Genomic DNA, 20,365 nt, shown 5'->3' with positions numbered 1-20,365 from the left:
TGTAATTAGTTGGATAGATAGAGGGGAACCAGAAGAGGCAGTATCCCTACATTTCCAAAAGGCTTTCGATCAGGTGCCACACAAAAGGTTAATAGGCAAGATAAGAGTTCATGGAGTTGGGGGTAATATATTAGCCGGGGTGGAGGAGGAATGGTTAACAGATAGAAAATAGAGACTGGGCATAAACAGGCCTTTTTCAAGTTGTCAGGCAGTGAATAGTGGAGTGCTGTAAGGATCAGTGCTGGGGCATTAGCTATTTACAATCCATATTAATGACTTAAATAAAGATTCAGAGAGTAATGTATCCAGGTTTGCTGATGATACCAAGCAAGGTGGGAAGGTAAACTGTGAGGAGGACACAGAGAGGCTGCAAAGAGATAGAGAGAAGTGAGATGACTGGGCAAAATGATGGTAGATGGAGTATAATGTAGAGAAAATCATGTTTGTCAGAGGATTTAAAAACAAATCTTTTCCAAAATGAGAAACTTTGAACTGTTGATGTTCAAAGAGACTTCAGTGTATTGGTGCAAGAAACGCAAAGTTACCGGTTAACAGCAAATACTAAGGAATGCAAGTGGCACATTGGCCTTCATTGCAGTGGATTGGATAACAGGAATAAAGAAGTCTTGCTGCAGTTAGACAAGGTCTTGGTGAGACCACATTTGGAATACTGTGGGCAGTTTTGGTCTCCACATTTAAGAAAAGAAACATTTCCATTGGAGGCGATACATTGGAGGCGATACAGCAATGATTCACAATTAGTTCCTGGGATAAATGGGGTTGCCCTGGGATGAGAGGCTGAGTAAATTGGGTCGATATTCTCTGGAGGTTAGAATAATGAGAAGTGATCTCATTGGAACCTGAAAATGTTTGTCGGGGTTTGATAGGGTGGAGGCTGAGAAATTGGCCGCGATTCTCCCATCGCCACCTGCAACTTTTCTGGCGGGTCGGAGTGGGAGACACACGTCTCTGGCCTTGTTCCGGGGTTTGAGCATGCGCTGGGAACGCATGCACATCTCCCAGAGCCGGCAAACAGTCGCCGGTCAGACCACGCTGGAAACCGGCGGGAAGGCAGGTAAGTAATTTGAATCTTTTCTGCATGTATTTTAAATGTATATTTGCATTGAATCTCCCACCCCGCCAGGACTATTTCATTCCGGTGGGGTTCAGACTAGCTCCCATGTTCAGGGAACTAGTGGGAGACCCTGCCGGAATGAGGGGGGGGGGGCAATCGGGACCACCCAGGGGCTTGGGCGGTGGGAAAGTGGTGCCCCTGGGCATGGGGGCACCCTGGCAGTGCCAGCCTGTGCCTCCTGACACTGCCCAAGGGGCAAAGTGCCCATGCCCAGGGGACACCTGGGCACTGCCCATTGGGCATTGAGCCATGCCAAGGGGTAGGGGCCTACTGTGGGCAGGGCCGAGAGGTGATCGGTGGGGTTGGGGGTCCCACTGCCACTCTGCAGCCAGGATTGGTCTGGGCTGGAGCGAGGGCAGCATTTGGGGCGGGCTGGGGGTGGGGGGTGGGGGAGGTGGTCTGCCAAGGTGGGGGGGAGTAGTTTTGCCTCTGGGGGGGACCTCTGACCCTGGGGGAGGAGGGGCTCAGTGGGTGGGTCTGCTGCGGTGAGGGGGGTGGGGGGATCGCCACTGCTGGGTGCGGAGGGCTGGACATCGGTGTGCTCCGGGGTGGGGGTTGGGGGGGTCAGTGCTGGCCCAGGAATTGTTGTGAGCAACGCGATCGGACCGTGGGGGGGGGGAGAGAGGGGGGGGTGGTGGCTGGAGGGGCGCGGTGGGGGGCTGGAGGGGCAGCACTGTGGGTGTCCCAGTGATTGAGCTGAGCTGGCCAGCAAATGGGGAGTCTGACAGATCGGGTCAACTGCGCATGCGCAGAGTTCCAGAACTGTCAGACTCCGGCATGAATAGGCCCCGCCCCCCTGGGATTTTAATGAGATTCATGATTGGGACCTCCCGTGCACCGAGTGGGGAGATTCAGGTGAGAAGCTGAACTGGAAAAACAGTCAGGATTTAGAACAGTTCTCCCACCAATTCAGCACTTTTGGGAGAATCGCGGCCATTGTTTCCATTGGTCGGGGGAATCTAAAACACGGGACACAGTCTCAGGATAAGGAGACAATCATTTCGGACTGAGATAAGGAGAAATTACTTCACTCAAGGATCTTTGGAATTCTCTACCACGGAGGCTTGTGGATGCTCCGTTGCTGGATAAATTTGACGTTGAGACAGAGAGATTTTTGCTTTCTCGGAGAATTAAAGGATGTGGGGAGTGGGCAGAAAGTTGAGTTGAAGCCCAAGATCCACCTTGATCATATTGAATAGCAGATCAGGCTCGATGGGCCGAGTGGTCTACCTCCTGCTCCTATTTCTTATTGTCCACATGATAATCGACCAATCTGCATTTCCCATCTCTGTTATTTTTGTAACTGATAAACAAAACAGTTTATCAAGAAATTGAGAATGATATGAATTATTTTCGATGCCGGTTTAATTTATCTCCCAGAATACCTGAACTGACTGTTCAATTTCCTGAGAATTGAGACATTCCTGGCTAGTTGGCCTGATTCCCTGAATCGCAGTCAGTCAGTAGCCTGGGCTATCAGACCGTTAATGTTATAGTGAGATTGTAAAAGTTAAACACAATCCATTTCAGGTTTTTTAAATCATTAATGTAGGGGATTTTGGAATTTCAGTGACTAGTACTTTGTTAATATCAGCGTACCTCCCTGTCAGTAAATAGATGGCGAGATTCCCCCTCAACTTCATCTATTATTACCCTGTCTCCAAATCACTCCATACCCTCACTCCCTCCATACCCTCACTCCCTCCACAGCTTCACTCCCTCCACAGCCTCACTCCCCCCACATCCTCACTCCCTCCACATCCTCACTCCCTCCACATCCTCACTCCCTCCACATCCTCACTCCCTCCACATCCTCACTCCCTCCACATCCTCACTCCCTCCACATCCTCACTCCCTCCACAGCCTCACTCCCTCCACATCCTCACTCCCTCCACATCCTCACTCCCTCCACATCCTCACTCCCTCCACTATCTCACTGCCTCCATATCTCACTGCCTCCATATCTTCACTCCCTCCATATCCTCACTCCCTCCACACCCTCGCTCCCTCCACAGCCTCACTCCCTCTCTATCCTCACTCCCTCCCTATCCTCATTCCGTTCTCAACCTCCTCACTCCCTCCACATCCTCACTCCCTCCACATCCTCACTCCCTCCCTATCCTCACTCTCTCCCTATCCTCACTCCCTCCCTATCCTCATTCCCTCCACATCCTCACTCCCTCTACATCCTCACTCCCTCCACATTCTCACTCCCTCCACATCCTCACTCCCTCCACAGCCTCACTCCCTCCATATCCTCACTCCCTCCACATCCTCACTCCCTCCATATCCTCACTCCCTCCTCAGCCTCACTCTTCCCTACCTCTTTCCCTCAGACCACACACCCTCTGAGTTCTGCGTTCCTCTAACTCCGGCATTTTGTACATTCCCAATTTTTGCTCACACAGAAACCTTGTTCAAAGAAGGGCCACCCTGGGCATTAAATATTCCTGGGTACCAGGCATTTAGGAGAGACAGGGAAGGTGGGCGTGTGGGGGTGAGGGGGGAATGTTGCTGGGCACAGGCAGATTCCCAAGAGTGATTCCGGAGATAGGGAGCTATGAGGACAGACTGGGGCAGCTGGGTCTGCTTTACTTGGAGTAAAAAAAGACTGAGAGGAGACTTGGTAGAGGTATTCAAAATCCTAAGGGGTAAATAGTGAGGAACTGCTCCCACTCAAGGGTACATCAAGAACTAGAAGGCACAGACTCAGAATCAAGGGCAGAGGAGTAGAAAGGTTGCAAAAATATTCACCCAGAGGGTGTTTGGGAGTCTGGAACGAGCTTCCTGAGAGGGTGGTGGAGGCAGGCTCGATCCAGGCATTCAGAAGGGAATTGGATTGGTATCTGGAAATAAATAATGTGTAAGGTTATAGGGATAGGGCGGGAAGTGGGACTCAGTGGAATGTTCTTCCAGTGAGCCAGTACAGACTGATGGGCTGAATGGCCTCCTTTGTCAAAGATTCTGTGAAAATTTTCATTGCCCTCCCATTGTTAGCCTGGCCCTAAATCCTGGAATTCCCTCCCTGAAGCCTGGAATTCCCTCCCTATTCCTGTTCTGTTACTCAGTGTCAGTGTTAGACAATGCTCCTGTGACACACTTTGTGAGGTTTCTCTCCGATGTTAATGGAACTGCATTGGTACAAGCTGTTTGTGCTTTTTTCTGATATGTTGAGTTTCAAAACCCGATTTTAAACTTGAGAAAAAGCATTGACCCAGTCTTCTTGTCTTCACCTTCAGAAAACGGCCAGCGATGAATGTTCAGCGCCTGCACCAAGGTGCCTTTGACAATCCAAAGCTGTGTGCTGAGCTGCCGAGGATGTTATGGGCCAAGGCCTGGCAAAGTCTGAGTGAAAAATGTGGCACTTTTGTACAGGTCGTTTCTGATTGCCCGATTAGCCAATGAAGAACAGGCACTGGCTCATCAAGCCCGCTACATAGGGTAGGATAAATACATTCCCAGAATTTACACATTTTATATCCAGTTCCCCTGTCTTTTCACAGACGACTCTCTCAAAATCACCAGGAGCCGCACTGCGAGTGTCAGGGCTCAGAGATAGCAGCCAGTATGGAGAGAGATTACACAGAGAGTGCAGTGGTGGAACTGGCTGGATGGTGAAGCTCAGGCTTGTATTTGGGATCAGTTTAAAGGTGTGCCGCTGAGTCTAATACCAGTATATATCCTTCCTCCTCTGCGGATGTTGAAAACCTACAGGAAAAACAGGAAAAATTAGATCGAATAATGCCACATTCCAACTGAACATTTTGCTACCAGCTCCGCCCATTCTCCCAGTTTCTTCACTTCCATCACATCTGTTCAGATGATGCCAACTTCAGACCGGCTAAATCTTACCCAAAACGGCAGAGTGTTGTTTCCGGTGTGTTTCCCTCCAGATCTTACCACACACTGCCGAAAAATCAAGGGGGCGTGTTTCACACCATCAGAGTGGGCGTGGCCTAAAGATGCCTGCAAATCCCAGCTGCTCAGAGATTGGCCATCTTTAAAGGATTCAACCTGGAAAACCATTCCTCCCTCCCCCCCGCTTACCGCTCCCCCCGGTCTCTGCTCCCCCCACTCACTGCTCCCCCCGCTCACCACTCCCCCCGATTATCGCTCCACCCCGATCACCGCTTCCCCCGATCATCACTCACTCTCCCCACCATCGTCACTCACTCTCCCCCCCGATCATCGCCCCCCCCCGATCATCACTCTCACTCCCCCCGATCGTCACTAACTCTCCCCTGATCGTCACTCACTCTCCCCCCTGATCATCACTCACTCTCCCCTGATCATCGCCCCCCGATTGTCACTCACTCTCCCCCCGATCATCACTCACTCTCCCCCAATCATCACTCACTCTCCCCCGTTCATCACTCACTCTCCCCCGATCATCACTCACTCTCCCCCGATCATCGCCCCCGGATCGTAACTCACTCTCCCCCCGATCATCACTCACTCTCCCCCCGATCATCACTCACTCTCCCCCCGATCATCACTCACTCTCCCCCAATCATCGCCCCCCCCAGATCGTCACTCACTCTCCCCCCTGATCATCACTCACTCTCCCCCGATCATCGCCCCCGGATCGTAACTCACTCTCCCCCCGATCATCACTCACTCTCCCCCCGATCATCACTCACTCTCCCCCAATCATCGCCCCCCCCCAGATCGTCACTCACTCTCCCCCGATCATCACTATCTCACTCCCCAATCATCATTCATTCTCCCCCGATCATCACCCACTCTCCCCGATCATCGCCCCCCCCAATCGTCACTCATTCTTCCCCCGATCATCACTCACTCTCTCCCCCATCGTCACTCACTCTCAACCTGATCATCACTCACTCTCCACCGATCGTCACTAACTCTCCCCCTGATCGTCACTCACTCTCCCCCCGATCATCACTCACTCTCCCCCGATCATCGCCCCCGATCGTCACTCATTCTCCCCCCGATCATCACTCACTCTCCCCCAATCATCACTCACTCTCCCCCGATCATCACTCACTCTCCCCCGATCATCGCCCCCCCCCGATCGTCACTCACTCTCCCCTGATCATCATTAACTCACTCCCCAATCGTCACTCATTCTCCCCCCGATCATCACTCACTCTCCCCCCGATCATCGCCCCCCCGATCATCACTCACTCTCCCATTGATCATCACTGACTGACCCCTCCGATCGTCACTCACTCTCCCCACGATCATCACTAACTGTCCCCTCCGTTCATCATTCATTCTCCCCCCGATCATCACTCACTCTCCCCCCCGATCGCCACTCACTCCCCCCCAATCATCACTCACTATCCCACTGATCATCACTCACTCCCCCCCCAATCATCACTCACTCTCCCCCCCGATCATCACTCACTCTCCCCCCGATCATTACTCACTCTCCCCCGATCAGCGCTCCCCCTTCCCCCCAATCATCCCCAACATCCCCAACACTCTCTTGTGTCTGTTCCGCCTCACTACAAAAGGATACATTTCCACATGCAAGGCTCCCACAAAGACCTGCCCCCTGGCACTGCCCCCAGCACTGCCCCCTTGCACTGCCCCCTGGCACTGCCCTGGCACTGCCCCCTGGCACTGCCCCAGCACTGCCCCCTGGCACTACCCACTGGCACTGCCCCCTGGCACTACACCCTGACACTGCCTCCTGGCACTGTCCCCTGGCACTGCCCCCTGGCACTGCCCCCCAGCACTGACCCCTGACACTGTCCCCTAGGACTGTCCCGGCACAGCTTGGCACTGTCAATTTGGCACAGCCAACCTGTGCTGAGGCAGTGTCTGGCTAGATCCCTCTCCCTGGGGCTATAGTTACCTTTGCACCCCCAGGTGCGATCCCACGACAGGTTCACATCTTGGTGATCCGGTTGTCAACTACACCAACGTGACATCACATCGGGAGGGGTGAGAATCTCGTGAGTGGGGAAATTCTGGAAACTCTTTAATTTGATTCAAAATTTTTTAAATTAATGCAAATCCGGTTCTCCTCCATCATGGCCGTGAACCTGATGATGTCACCAGCGAGCGGAGGTGAAAATGGGAGATCGAGATCTCGCTGGTGAGATTCCCGAGTTCCGGGTTTTTCCGGATCTGTGGCCCCCCGCTGGCAATCTCACGGACGGAGAGAGAGCCCTTAAGATCCAGCCCAGTGACACCTCAAGGGCAACAAGCGAGAAATACTGATCTTTCTATTCAACCTCACAACGAATTCTAAATGGCTGACATCGCTACAAAACAGGCTTTTTGTGGCCAATAAGGGGGATTTAAAACATGTGTTTGATTAGTTTAATGATGGCCTAAACTCTCAGACTGTCGGCAGCGAGAAATTCATCCCCAAAGACTTCACTATTTTGGGCCGATGATAAGATCAGTGACTTTGATTTTGGGGACTGGAATTGTGTTAATGGGTAATTGGAATTATTCAATCCCAGCGATTAGTTAGCAGTGAACCATCGGAAGGTTACAGTGCAGAAAGAGGCCATTCAGCCCAGCGGGCTTGCATCAGCCAACAAAGAGAGAAAAGAAACTAGCCACCCAATACCTTTCAGTAATTAATAAGCATTCACACTTACTTTGGGAATATCAGCCTCAGGGGCAGGAGTTTATAATCCGAGTCTCTCCCTAATAGCAGTGTACCTACGCCTCAGGGACAGACTGATCATCATAGAGTCATAGAATCTCTACAGTACAGGAGGCCATTCGGCCCATCGAGCCTGCATCGACAACAATCCCACCCAGGCCCTTTCAGTGTAAACTCTGTATTTACCCGAGCTAATTCCCCTGGCACTAAGGGGCAAATTAGCCTGGCCAACAGCCTAACCTGCACATCTTTGGAGTGTGGGAGGAAACCCACGCAGACAAGGAAGAACATACAGATCCTGCACACAGACAGTGACCCAAGCCGGGAATCGAACCCAGGTCCCTGGCACTGTGAGGCAGCAGTGCTAACCATTGTGCCATCGTGTCCCCCCCTCCCCCCACTATGTCACTGTGCCGCCCCCTCGCCAAGCGCTGTGTCACTGTGCTGCCGTGTTATTGTCTAATAACAATGCTGGAATTCCCTCCCTAACAGCACTGTGGGTGTACCTACACCTCAGGGACTGCAGCAGTTCAAGAAGGCAGCTCACCAGCACCTTCTCTTAGCAATGGATAATAAATGCTGTCCTAGCCAGCGACGCCCACATCCCGTGAATGAATAAAGAATTGATATTTTCCTTTCATTGCTCTGGAGGTGAACTGCCTTACCGACGTCAGGGTTCACACTTGGCCTCATTTCAGTAAGTTCCGGATCGGGAGCTGTCCAGGTGGGTGTGAGGTTTGATTTTGGGGCAGTTTGTTGCTGGTTGGATTCAGTTGCTGCCCTCTCACCTCGCAGTGGCACCAGAAGAGAGCTGTACTGTCGGTTGCTCACTGCAGCAGGCATCATTCGATGTAGCTCAGGCATTGGCTGATGATAGATGTTGGCGTCAAGACTCTGTCGGCTGACACTGGGTAAGAGCCACGGGTCGTGAGGCTGTTGCCGGAGGTTCTGGTGGCTGTCCGGTCTGTACTGAGACACCGGCATGGGCACGCTGGCACTACTCATGGGCACACTGGACAGGGTGGGTCCACGGTAAGGGCTGGACCACATCTGAGCTGGAGGACTCCATTGGTGCCTGGACTGCTTCTCATCTAGAAAATGAGAATAAATATATTGAAATCATTTAATTCAATCTTTAGAGCAGTTGTGAATGTGTTCCTGGTTTGTTAATCCCGAGAATGAAGGGAATCTTAACAAAAAATGGCAGAATGCCGTTTCCGGCGTCTGTTCCTCTCCAAATCTTACCGCACTCTGTCACAAAAAAAAACATCCGAGTTTCACACCGGCACGTGGGGAGGGGGAGGGGACGGGGAGGTGGGAGTGGTGGGGGGGGGGGGGGGAAACAGAGGGACGGGGAGTGCAGGACGGGGGGGGGGAGGGGGTCGGGGGATGGGGGGACAGGGGAACGAGGGGACGGGGGGGCGGGGAACTGGGGGACGGGGGATGGGGGACAGGGGGATGGGGGGAGGGACCTCAAGCACCGGCAAAGCCTGGCTGCACTCAATTTGGGTGCCATGATCAAAGCAAAAAGTAACCTCCCTGCCCTAGGTCTCAAGGGCTCCCCCTGTCCGCCCCCCCCCCCCCACCCCCCACCCCGCCCTTGATCAGAGCCAACATTCACCTCCCCGAACATCAGACCCCTTCCCCCAACCCCCTCCCACACGGCCATTCCCAACTCCCATGTTTGTTCCCAATCACCACCATATATAACCTGCCCCCTCCCCCATGAGGCTCCCACTGGGGCCTGCCCCCCCGACACTGTCAGGTTGCCACAGGCATGGTGCCAACCTGCACCATGAGGAAGTGCCGGAGGGCATTGCTAGGTCACAGTCTGGCTATGTCCCTCTGCCTCAGGGCTATACTCACCTTTATACCCCCGGGGGTGGGGGCGGGGGAAGGGGTGGGGGGGGGGGGTCCCCACAACAGGTTGAGGTCTGGGTGAACTTGTTGGAACAGGTTTGAAGAGATGTGGGGGTGAATATCTGCTGGGGGCGGGTGTTTTAATCAGATGGAAATGTATTATAATGTATGTAAATCAGGCATGGAAACCTGATGATGTCACCGGCAAGATCTGCAACTTCTGGATCTTGAACTCCCGCCAACACGATGCTTGTTTCAGCAGAAGAGCAAGGTCTGGCATGGAGCTTTCGCACCAGCAAGATGTGATGGTACTGGTTCAAACCGGCCCGATCTCCTTTCCAGTTCAAACTCAAGACAAACTAGGTGGAGATATCACACGGATCAGTTATTAGCTACACACATCAACATGCGAGCTTTGTGTGTGCCAGACAATCTCTGGATGAAGCTGCTGTCCGCACCATCCAATACTGTGACTGCAGCTTCGGACCTATCAGCGGACACCAAGATGGCTGAAGAATCCTTTGCTGCCTCTCGTCTTCCTTCTGTAAGGGAGACAGTTACACCTTCCAGCGTATAAACCCAGAGAGTAACTCTGAATTCCACAACAAGTGTGCAGACAACCATTGCGGAATAGACACCCAGCAGACGGTCTTTCTCATTCCCTGTATTGTTGCTGGGTGATGCTGCACTGCCTGTCCTTGTATCTGTGTTTGGGTGACATGGCACACTCTGTATCCAGAATGACAGGCCAATAGGCTTTGTTCCAAGCACCCTCCCTGACAGTGAGACTCGCTGAGCGCAGACCCAAGAGGAACTCCTCGCTCTACTCAGATATTCCATGACTTTATATTCGGTCGTCTCGCAACGGTTAAAACTGACCATCAGCCACTCTTCACCATCTTAAAACAGCTTCTCCACACTGCGCCTGCACAGCTGCAATGCTACAGTCGCAGCGTTATCGACGTGGGAAGGAGCCGTACTCGGCTGGTTGGCCTCTGCTGAGCCTCCTTCCCATACAGAGCAGGCAGATTATGAGGAAGTCACAGACATCATGCTGATAGAGGTGCTGTCCTCTTGTAGAATTCTGGAACTCAATCGGGCCTTACAGACGGACACCACATTCCGACAAGATCACAACAGTTTGAGGGGACTGGTCAGAATGAGCTCCAAACATTCTTCATCATCAGAGAGGAACTGACCGTACACCATGCACTGATATTGTGTAGCCAGCAATTCCGGGAGCGCCGGAGTTATTCCCAGAAGTGCGGGAGTTATTCCGGGAGCGCAGGAGCTATTCCCGGGAGTGCGGGAGTTCTTCCCGGGAGTGCGGGAGTTATGCCTGGGAGCGTTGGAGTTATTCCCAGGAGTGGGCCAGTTATTCACGGGAGTGCAAGAGTTATTCCTGGGAATGCTGGAGTTATCCCCAAGAGCGGGCAAGTTATTCCCAGGAATTTGGGAGTTATTCCCAGGAGTGAAGGAGTTATTCCTGGGAGCGCTGGAATTATTCCCAAGAGTGGGCGAGTTATTCCTGGGAGTTTGGGAGTTATTCCCGGGAGCATGGGAGTTATTCTCGGGGGCATGGGAGTTATTCCCATGAGTGCGGGAGTTATTCCCAGGAGTGTGGGAGTTATTCCCAAGCGTGGGCAAATTATTCCCGGGAGTTTGGGCGTTATTCCCGGGAGCATAGGAGTTATTCCTGGGAGCATGGGAGTTATTCCCGGGAGCTTGGCAGTTATTCCTGGGAGCGTTGGAGTTATCCCTGGGAGCATGGAAGTTATTCCTGGGAGTGTGGGAGTTATTCCCGGGATTGCTGGAGTTATTCCCGGGAGTGTGGGAGTTATTCCTGGGAGCGTGGGAGTTATTTCCAGGAGCGTTGGAGTTATTCCCAAGAGTGGGCGAGTTATTACTGGGAGCATGGGAGTTATTCCCGGGAGTGTGGGAGTTATTCCCGGGAGCACGGGCAGAGTGCCAGTGTTCACATAGCTGTTACGCGAATGAAGAGAATATTCTTTGTTGGAAGTTTTGATTGTCGGTGAATCTGGAACCAAGCAGATTTGCAGCAAGTAAATTCTTTCTTAGGTAAGGAGACCAAATCTGTGCACAGTAACCCAGGTGTGGTCTCACCAAGACCCTGTGCAGCTGCAGTAAGACATCATTACTCTTGCACTCAAGTCATAGAATCATAAGATGCATAGAATCCTGACAGTGCAGAAGGAGGACATTTTGTCTATCAAGTCTGCACCGACTCTCCAAAAGATCATCTTACCTCGGCCCAGCTCCCCCATCCCTGTAACCCCATGCATTTACCATGCTCTGTCCCCCACCCTGAACATCTTCGGAGCACCCGGAGGAAACTAACACAAACACGGAGGGAATGTACAAACTCCACGCAATCACCCGAGGCTGGAATTGAGCCTGAGTCCCTGGTACCTGAGTGCCGTCATCTTGCAATGAAGACCAACATACCACTTGCTTCCCAACTGCTTGCTGTAATAGGAACATAGAAGAAGAAGATAGGAGCAGGCGGGGGCCATTTGGTCCTTCGAGCCTGCTCCACCATTCATCACAATCATAGCTGATCATCCAACTCAATAGCCTAATCCTGCTTTCTCCCCATAACCTCTTGATCCCATTCGCCCCAAGTGCTATATTCAGCAGCCTCTTGAATATATTCAATGTTTTGGCATCAACTACTCCCAGTGGTAATGAATTCCACAGGCTCACCACTCTTTGAGTGAAGAATTGTCTCCTCATCTCAGTCCTAAATGGTCTACCTCGAATCCTCAGACTGTGACCCCTGGTTCTGGACTCCCGCACCATTGGGAACTTCTTTCCTGCTCTACCGTCCAGTCCTGTTAGAATTTTATAAGTCTCTATGAGATCCCCCCTCATTCTTCAGAACTCCAGCGAAAACAATCCTAACCAAATCAATCTCTCCCTGTACATCAGTCCCGTCATCCCCGGAATCAGTCTGGTAAACCTTTGCTGCACCCCCTCGAGAGCAAGAACATCCTTTCTCAGAAAAGGAGACCAAAACTGCACACAATACTCTAAGTGTGGCCTCACCAAGGTCCTGTATATTTGCAACAACACATCCCTGCTCCTGTACTCAAAACCTCTCGCAATGAAGGCCAACACGCCATTTGCCTTCTTTACCGCCTGTTGCACCTGCATGTTTACCTTCAGCGACTGGTGCACAAGGATACCCAGGTCTTGCTGCACACTCCCCTTTCCCAATTTACAACTATTCAGGTAGTAATCTGCCTTCTTGTTTTTGCTTCCAAAGTGAATAACCTCACATTTATCCAAATTATACTGCATCTGCTATTGATTTGCCCACTCACCCAACCTGTCCAGATCATTCTGAAGGATCTCTGCATCCTCGTCACAGTTCACCCTTCCACCCAACTTGGTATCATCTGCAAACTTTGAGATGTTCCATTTTGTTCCCTCATCCAAATCATTAACATATATTGTACCTGTATGTTTGCTTTCAGTGACTGGTGTACAAAGACACCCAAGTCCCTTTGTACATCAATATTTCCCAGTCTATTACAATTTAAATAATACTCTGCCCTTCTGTTTCTCCATCCATATTGGGTAACTTCACATTTATCCACATTACACTGCATTGCCACCTATTTGCCCATTCACTCAACGTGTCTAAATCCCTTTAACATCCTATCTCACCACTCACATTCCCACCAAGTTTCACCTCGTCAGCAAACTTGGAATTCTCCCATCTCGTTCACCCTGTTACCGCTGCCAGCAAGAACGGAGATTTTGGCGCTCAGCCAAATCTCCATTCACAGCAGCGGGACTGGAGAATCCCAGCCGTGGGCGAGGTCGGAGAATCCCGGCCATTACCTTCGGTTCCCTCATCGAAATTATTGATGTATGTTGTGAGTAGCTGGGGTCCCAGCACTGATCCCTGAGGGACTCCACTGGTCACTGTCTGCCATTGTGGAAAGGACCCATTTATTCCTGCTCTCTGTTTCTTGTCTGAGAATCAATTCTCAATCCATGCCAATATATTACCCCCAGTCCCATATGCTTCAGTTTTACACACTAACCTCTTATGTGGGGCTTTATCAAAAGCTTTCAGAAAATCCAAATACATCACATCCACTGCTTCACCCTTATCTATCCTACTCGGGACATCCTCAAAAAACTCCAGTGGATTTGTCAAACATGATTTCCCTTTTATAAATCTACGTTGACTTTGTCTAATCCCGTTGATATTTTCTAAGTGTTCTGTTATCACATCCTTTATAAAAGATTCCAGCATTTTCCCCACACTGACATGAGGCTAACCGGTCTGTTTCTTGCCTTTGAGTCACATGGTCTTAGTCTGAAATCCCCTCAAAGCTTTGAATACAAAAGTCAGGCTCAGTTCAGGACTGAACTGAGCAAAAGCTGTGCATGAGGCAGCACTGTCTCGCTAGTAAGTTGTTAAACTGGAGACATATCTGCCCTCTCGTGCGGCCATGGGAAATGCCACAGCACATTTCAGAAGCGGAGCGGGAGAGTTTCCCCAGTGTCCATGATAAATGTTCCCACAAGAGACACTTAGAAAATACAATATTACACCGGGGAGGATTACCTCAGTAAGCGAGTGGACAGTATATGGAACATGCTTCCTGATAGTGCAGCACTCCCTCAGTACTGACCCACTGACAGTGCAGCACTCCCTCAGTACTGACCCTCTGACAGTGCGGCACTCCCTCAGTACTGGCCCTCTGACAGTGCGGCACTCCCTCAGTACTGGCCCTCTGACAATGCAGCACTCCCTCAGTACTGACCCTCTGACAGTGCAGCACTCCCTCAGTACTGACACTCTGACAGTGCAGCACTCCCCCAGTACTGACCCTCTGACAGTGCAGCACTCCCTCAGTGCTGAGCCTTTGACAGAGCAGCATTCCGTCAGTACTGACCCTGTGACAGTGCAGCACTCCCTCAGCACTGACCCTCTGACAGTGCAGCACTCCCTCAGTACTGACCCTCTGACAATGCAGCACTCCCTCAGTACTGACCCTCTGACAGTGCAGCACTCCCTCAGTACTGACACTCTCTCAGTGCAGCACTCCCTCAGTACTGACCCTCTGACAGTGCAGCACTCCCTCAGTACTGACCCTCTGACAGTGCAGCACTCCCTCAGTACTGACCCTCTGACAATGCAGCACTCCCTCAGTACTGACCCTCTGACAATGCAGCACTCCCTCAGTACTGACTCTCTGACAGTGCAGCACCGGACCAAGCTAGAGTCCCAGGATAGCCACATCGACCCCCGCTGACTATGGCAAGGTCTGCAAGACATAACAGGCTGCAAGATGAAGACATGTAAAATCACCGGCACTAACACACTCCTCCCTTATGAGGTCAATGCATTCTATGCCCGTTTTGAGCAAGAGGTCAGCGAGAGCATGCTCTCCACTCTGGAAGCCTCGGATGAACCTGTATCTGGGGTCACCACTGCAGATGTCAGAGCAGCTTTCTTGAAGTTCAACACACGGAAAGTAACTGGCCCGGATGGGGTACCCGGACGTGCATTCAGATCCTGCACGGATCAGCTGGCGGGGGTATTCACAGACATCTTCAACCTCTCTTTACAACAATCTGAGCTCCCTATCTGCTTCAAGGAGATGACCATCATCCCGGTACCTAAGAAAATCCAGGCAGCGTGTCTTAGTGACTATTGGCCGGTGGCTCTGACATCCATCATTATGAAGTGCTTTGGAAGGTTAGTCAGTTAGGCTCGAATCAAATCCAGCCTCCCGGCCTACCTGGATCCACTACAGTTTCCCTATCGCCGCAACAAGGTCCACAGCAGACGCCATTTCTCTGGCCCTGCACTCAACCCTGGAACACCATGATAACAAGGACACCTATGTCAGACTCCTATTTATTAACTACAGCTCAACCTTCAACGCTATTATTCCCACGGAACTCATCTCCAAACTCCATGGCCTGGGCCTCAGCACCTCCCTCTGCGACTGGATCCTGAACTTCCTAACTCACAGACCACAATCAGTAAGGATAGGCAACAAGACCTCCTCCACGATCATTCTCAACACCAGTGCCCCACAAGGCTGTGCTCTCAGCCTCCTGACTATACTCCTTATACACCTATGACTGTGTGGCCAAATTCCCCTCCAACTCGATTTTCAAGTTTGCTGACGACACCACCGTAGTGGGTCAGATCTCAAACAATGACGAGGCAGAGTACAGGAATGAGATAGAGAATCTGGTGAACTGGTGCAGCAACAATAATCTCTCCCTCAATGTCAACAAAACGAAGGACATTGTCATCGACTTCAGGAAGTGTAATGGAGGACATGCCCCTGTCTACTTCAATGGGGATGAAGTAGAAAGGGTCAAGAGCTTCAAGGTTTTAGGTGTCCAGATCACCAACAACCTGTCCTGGTCCCCCCATGCCGACACTATAGTTAAGAAAGCCCACCAATGCCTCCACTTTCTCAGAAGACGAAGGAAATTTGGCATGTCAGCTACGACTCTCATCAACTTTCACAGATGCACCAAAGAAAGCATTTTTTCTGATTGTATCACAGCTTGGTATGGCTCCTGCTCTGCCCAAGACTGCAAGGAACTACAAAAGGTCGTGAATGTAGCCCAATCCATCACGCAAACCAGCCGCCCATCCATTGACTCTGTCTACACTTCCTGCTGCCTCAGCAAAGCAGCCAGCATAATTAAGGACCCCACACACCCCGGACATTCTCTCTTCCACCTTCTTCCGTCGGGAAAAACTTACAAAAGTCTGAGGTCACGTACCAACCAACTCAAGAACATCTTCTTCCCTGCTGCTGTCATACTTTTGAATGGACTTACCTTGCACTAAATCGATCTTTCTCTGCACCCTAGCTATGACTGTAACACTACATTCTGCACTCTCTCGTTTCCTTCTCTATGAATGGTATGTTTTGTCTGTATAGTACGCAAGAAACAATACTTTTCACTGCATGTTAATAAATGTGACAATAATAAATATAATCAAATCAAATCAAATCACTCCCTCAGTACTGACCTTCTGACAGTGCGGCACTCCCTCAGTACTGACCCTCTGACAGTGTGGCACTCCCTCAGCACTGACCCTCTGACAGGGCAGCACTCCCTCAGTACTGATCCTCTGACACTGCGGCACCCCCTCAGTACTGACCCTCTGACAGTGTGGCACTCCCTCAGTACTGACCTTCTGACAGTGCGGCACTCCCTCAGTACTGACCCTCTGACAGTGTGGCACTTCCTCAGTATTAACCCTCTGACAGTGCGGCACTCCCTCAGTACTGACCCTCTGACAGTGCAGCACTCCCTCAGTACTGACCCTCTGACAGTGCAGCACTCCCTCAGTACTGACCCTCTGACAGTGCAGCACTCCCTCAGTACTGACCCTCTGACAGTGCAGCACTCCCTTGGTACTGACCCTCTGACAGGTTAGGCACTCCTGCAGTACTGACCCTCTGACAGTAATTGTTGATGTGAACCCACAACATTTTCACTATAAGTCTTATCACTGACCTAAGTTGTGTCTAAATGCATTTGACCCACATTGTGTTAATATTTGACCTCAGACTCTAATTATTCGTGAATGGTTGGGGTCTCTCTGACCTGCGATTGATCCCAGCACCCTCTGTCAGTGTAGCCTCTGATTGCGGTACAATAACTGGGCTTTGACGCTGACATTGTTGGATTTTGCCATGAATTGAGATGATGGTTCCTAAAAAGAAGCTTTTATCCTGGCAGTGATTTCCATTTCCAATCTGTTGCCGCTGACATGAACTGCTAGGACACAGTCACACGCTAGCTCCTATCTCTTACCTCTCTTTGGTTCAATGTTGTGGGTTTTTCTTTTCGAGTTGCTGTCTGTGGGAGTGCTGCTTTGTTGCAGTGCCCTGCTGAAGTGTTCATCCACCTTGCTGTTGATGTCCCCTTTGAAGTAAGTGAAGACCATGTAATGAGTGTTGCCCTCGGTGCTGTGGGATCGCACTGTGCTGTTTCCGGGGTTCCCATCCTCCGGATCGGAATTTTCCACTTTCTTTTGTTGGACAATCTTTCCTGTCAACACGGGGAGAATATTAAACCCTTCAGATCCCAGTGACTACCGATACCCTCCTTATATTGTCTAAACCCAAACTTAGGGAATACATTAGACAGAGCGATTCTGCCGTGTACACTCTCTGTCCTTTCCCCAGAACCCTGAACATATCGACACTTTCAAATATTTCCCCAACTTTCTGTAGAAAGTTACTGAATCTGCTTCCACTGCCCTTTCGAGCAGCTCACTGCATAAAACACAATCATCTCACCTTTGATCCTTTTATCAATTCCCTTCAGCCTGTATCTTTTGGGAATCGTTTCTCCTTATTTACTCCATTAAAACACCTCAGAATTTTAAACACCTTTCTCAGATTCCTCTGGATCATCTCTTCTGCACATTCACAGCCCCGGCTTCCCAATCTCTACACATAAACTCCCCCATCCCTGGAACCATTCCAATCAACTCCCTCTGCATCGTAATATTGTTCCGGAGCTTTGGCGCTCAGAGTTGAACACGATATTCCAACTGAGGGTAACTAGTGATTTCTAAAGACTGACAGCTACATTCCTGATCTCTGGCCCAGTTTGAGTGGCTGCTCTCTGGTTAACAGCACGGCGGCACAGGTGTCTGGGGCTCTGTCTCAGTTCCTTACCTGATTCCTCCATCAGTCTGCAGGCAGGACAATCCACGGTGTTGAAACTGTTCAAATCTCACTGTCAGCTGGATACCAGTGGAGTGGCTAATCATCCCAGCAGCCACATGGCAGGGAAACGCCAGGCTTTGCTGCAAGTTTGTGTGAGTGAAGCAGCCTGGACTGATTGGAGAGGACAGAGCTGTTAATTCCACCCTCTCTTACAGCAGTCAGCAAGGCTGTGGTTTCAGCTCTGTCAGAAAAATGTTCACCAACTCGTTTACCAAGCTCAGGAATGAGGAACGATCCCAGCTTAGCTTTAGAAACGTGCGCATCACTTAGCATTGCTGATAGAGGAATTGTCCTCCAGTTTTACTTTGTGTGGTTATTTTAAAATTGATGAAAGAATGTCGTCTGACAACTAGCGCTGTGGCTGTGGATGGTTCGTATCAGAGAATGATACAAATCCTCAGGCTGAACAGGAAGTTCAATGGAGAAGTGAGGCTGGGCAAGCTCAGAGAAACACACAGAGTGTCCATACCTCGTCACAAAGGTTTACAGCATGGAAACAGGCCCTTCGGCCCAACTTGTCCACGCCGCCCAGGTTTTACCATTAAGCCAGTCCCAATTGCCTGCATTTGGCCCATATCCCTCTATACCCATCTTACCCATGTAACTGTCTAAAAGCTTTTTAAAAGACAAAATTGTACCCGCCTCTACTACTACCTCTGGCAGCTTGTTCCAGACATTCACCACCCTCTGAGTGAAAAAGTGCCCCTCTGGACCCTTTTGTATCTCTCCCCTCTCGCTTTAAACGGGGTGGCACTGTGGCACAGTGGTTAACACTGCTGCCTCACAGCGCCAGGGACCCAGGTTCGATTCCTGGCTTGAGTCACTATCTGTGTGGAGTTTGCACGTTCTCCCCGTGTCTGCATGAGTTTCCTCTGGGTGCTCTGGTTTCCTCCCCTATCTGAAAGATGTGCTGGTTAGGTGCATTGACTCGAACAGGCGCCGTAGTGTGGGAATTTCACAGTAACTTCATTGCAGTGTTAATGTAAGCCTTACTTGTGACTAATAAATAAAACTTTACTTTAAACCTATGCCCTCTAGTTTTAAACTCTCCTACCTTTGGGAAAAGATGTTGACTATCTAGCTGATCTATTTTATAGACCCCTATAAGATCACCCCCTAAGCCTCCTAGGTTCCAGGGAGAAAAGTCTTAGTCTATCCAGCCTCTCCTTATAACTCAAACCATTTAGTCCCGGTAGCATCCTAGTAAATCTTTTCTGCACTCTTTCTAGTTTAGTAATATCCTTTCTATAATAGGGTGACCAGAACTGTACACAGTATTCCAAGTGTGGCCTTACCAATGTCTTGTACAACTTCAACAAGATACCCCAACTCCTGTATTCAATGTTCTGACCAATGAAACCAAGCATGCTGAATGCCTTCTTCACCACCCTGTCCACCTGTGACTCCACTTTCAAAGAACAAGAACAAAGAACAGTACAGCACAGGAAACAGGCCCTTCGGCCCTCCAAGCCTATGCCACTCATTGGTCCAGCTAGACCATTCGCTTGTATCCCTCCATTCCCAGACTGCTCATGTGACTATCCAGGTAAGTCTTAAACGATGCCAGCGTGTCTGCCTCCACCACCCTACTTGGCAGCGCATTCCAGGCCCCCACCACTCTCTGTGTAAAAAACGTCCCTCTGATATCTGAGTTATACCTCGTCCCTCTCACCTTGACGCCCTGACCCCTCGTTATCGTCACCTCCGACCTGGGAAAAACTTCCCACTGTTCACCCTATCTATACCCTTCATAATTTTGTACACCTCTATTAGGTCTCCCCTCATTCTCCGTCTTTCCAGGGAGAACAAGCCCAGTTTACCCAGCCTCTCCTCATAGCTAAGACCCTCCATACCAGGCAACATTCTGGTAAACCTTCTCTGCACTCTCTCTAAAGCCTCCACGTCCTTCTGGTAGTGCAGCGACCAGAACTGGACGCAGTACTCCAAATGTGGCCTAACCAGCGTTCTATACAGCTGCAACATCAGACTCCAGCTTTTATACTCTATACCCCATCCTATAAA

General features: G+C 50.6%; 1 protein-coding gene across 2 annotated transcripts; it reads right to left on the bottom strand.

Moving 5' to 3' along the window:
• Window positions 1-1,847: 1,847 nt before the first annotated feature.
• LOC144492984 (transcription cofactor vestigial-like protein 1) lies at window positions 1,848-18,514 on the bottom strand. 2 transcript variants are annotated; one of them, XM_078211735.1, is made up of 4 exons: window positions 18,293-18,514; window positions 17,421-17,657; window positions 8,390-8,815; window positions 1,848-4,843 (listed from the first exon to the last, which is right to left on the bottom strand). In XM_078211735.1, exons 1-4 carry the CDS (start codon window positions 18,303-18,305, stop codon window positions 4,800-4,802), a joined length of 720 nt encoding a protein of 239 aa, XP_078067861.1. In that variant the 5' UTR covers window positions 18,306-18,514; the 3' UTR covers window positions 1,848-4,799. The 2 variants fall into 2 exon arrangements, with proteins under 2 accessions (XP_078067861.1, XP_078067862.1); XM_078211736.1 differs by having other exon boundaries at window positions 8,513-8,815; window positions 18,293-18,491.
• Between the last annotated feature and the right edge of the window lie 1,851 nt (window positions 18,515-20,365).

Source organism: Mustelus asterias, chromosome 4, assembly GCF_964213995.1.
Source record: "Mustelus asterias chromosome 4, sMusAst1.hap1.1, whole genome shotgun sequence".
NCBI lineage: Eukaryota > Metazoa > Chordata > Chondrichthyes > Carcharhiniformes > Triakidae > Mustelus > Mustelus asterias.
The sequence above is the reverse complement of the archived record's forward strand: the minus strand, read 5'-3'. Positions and strand labels throughout refer to the sequence as shown.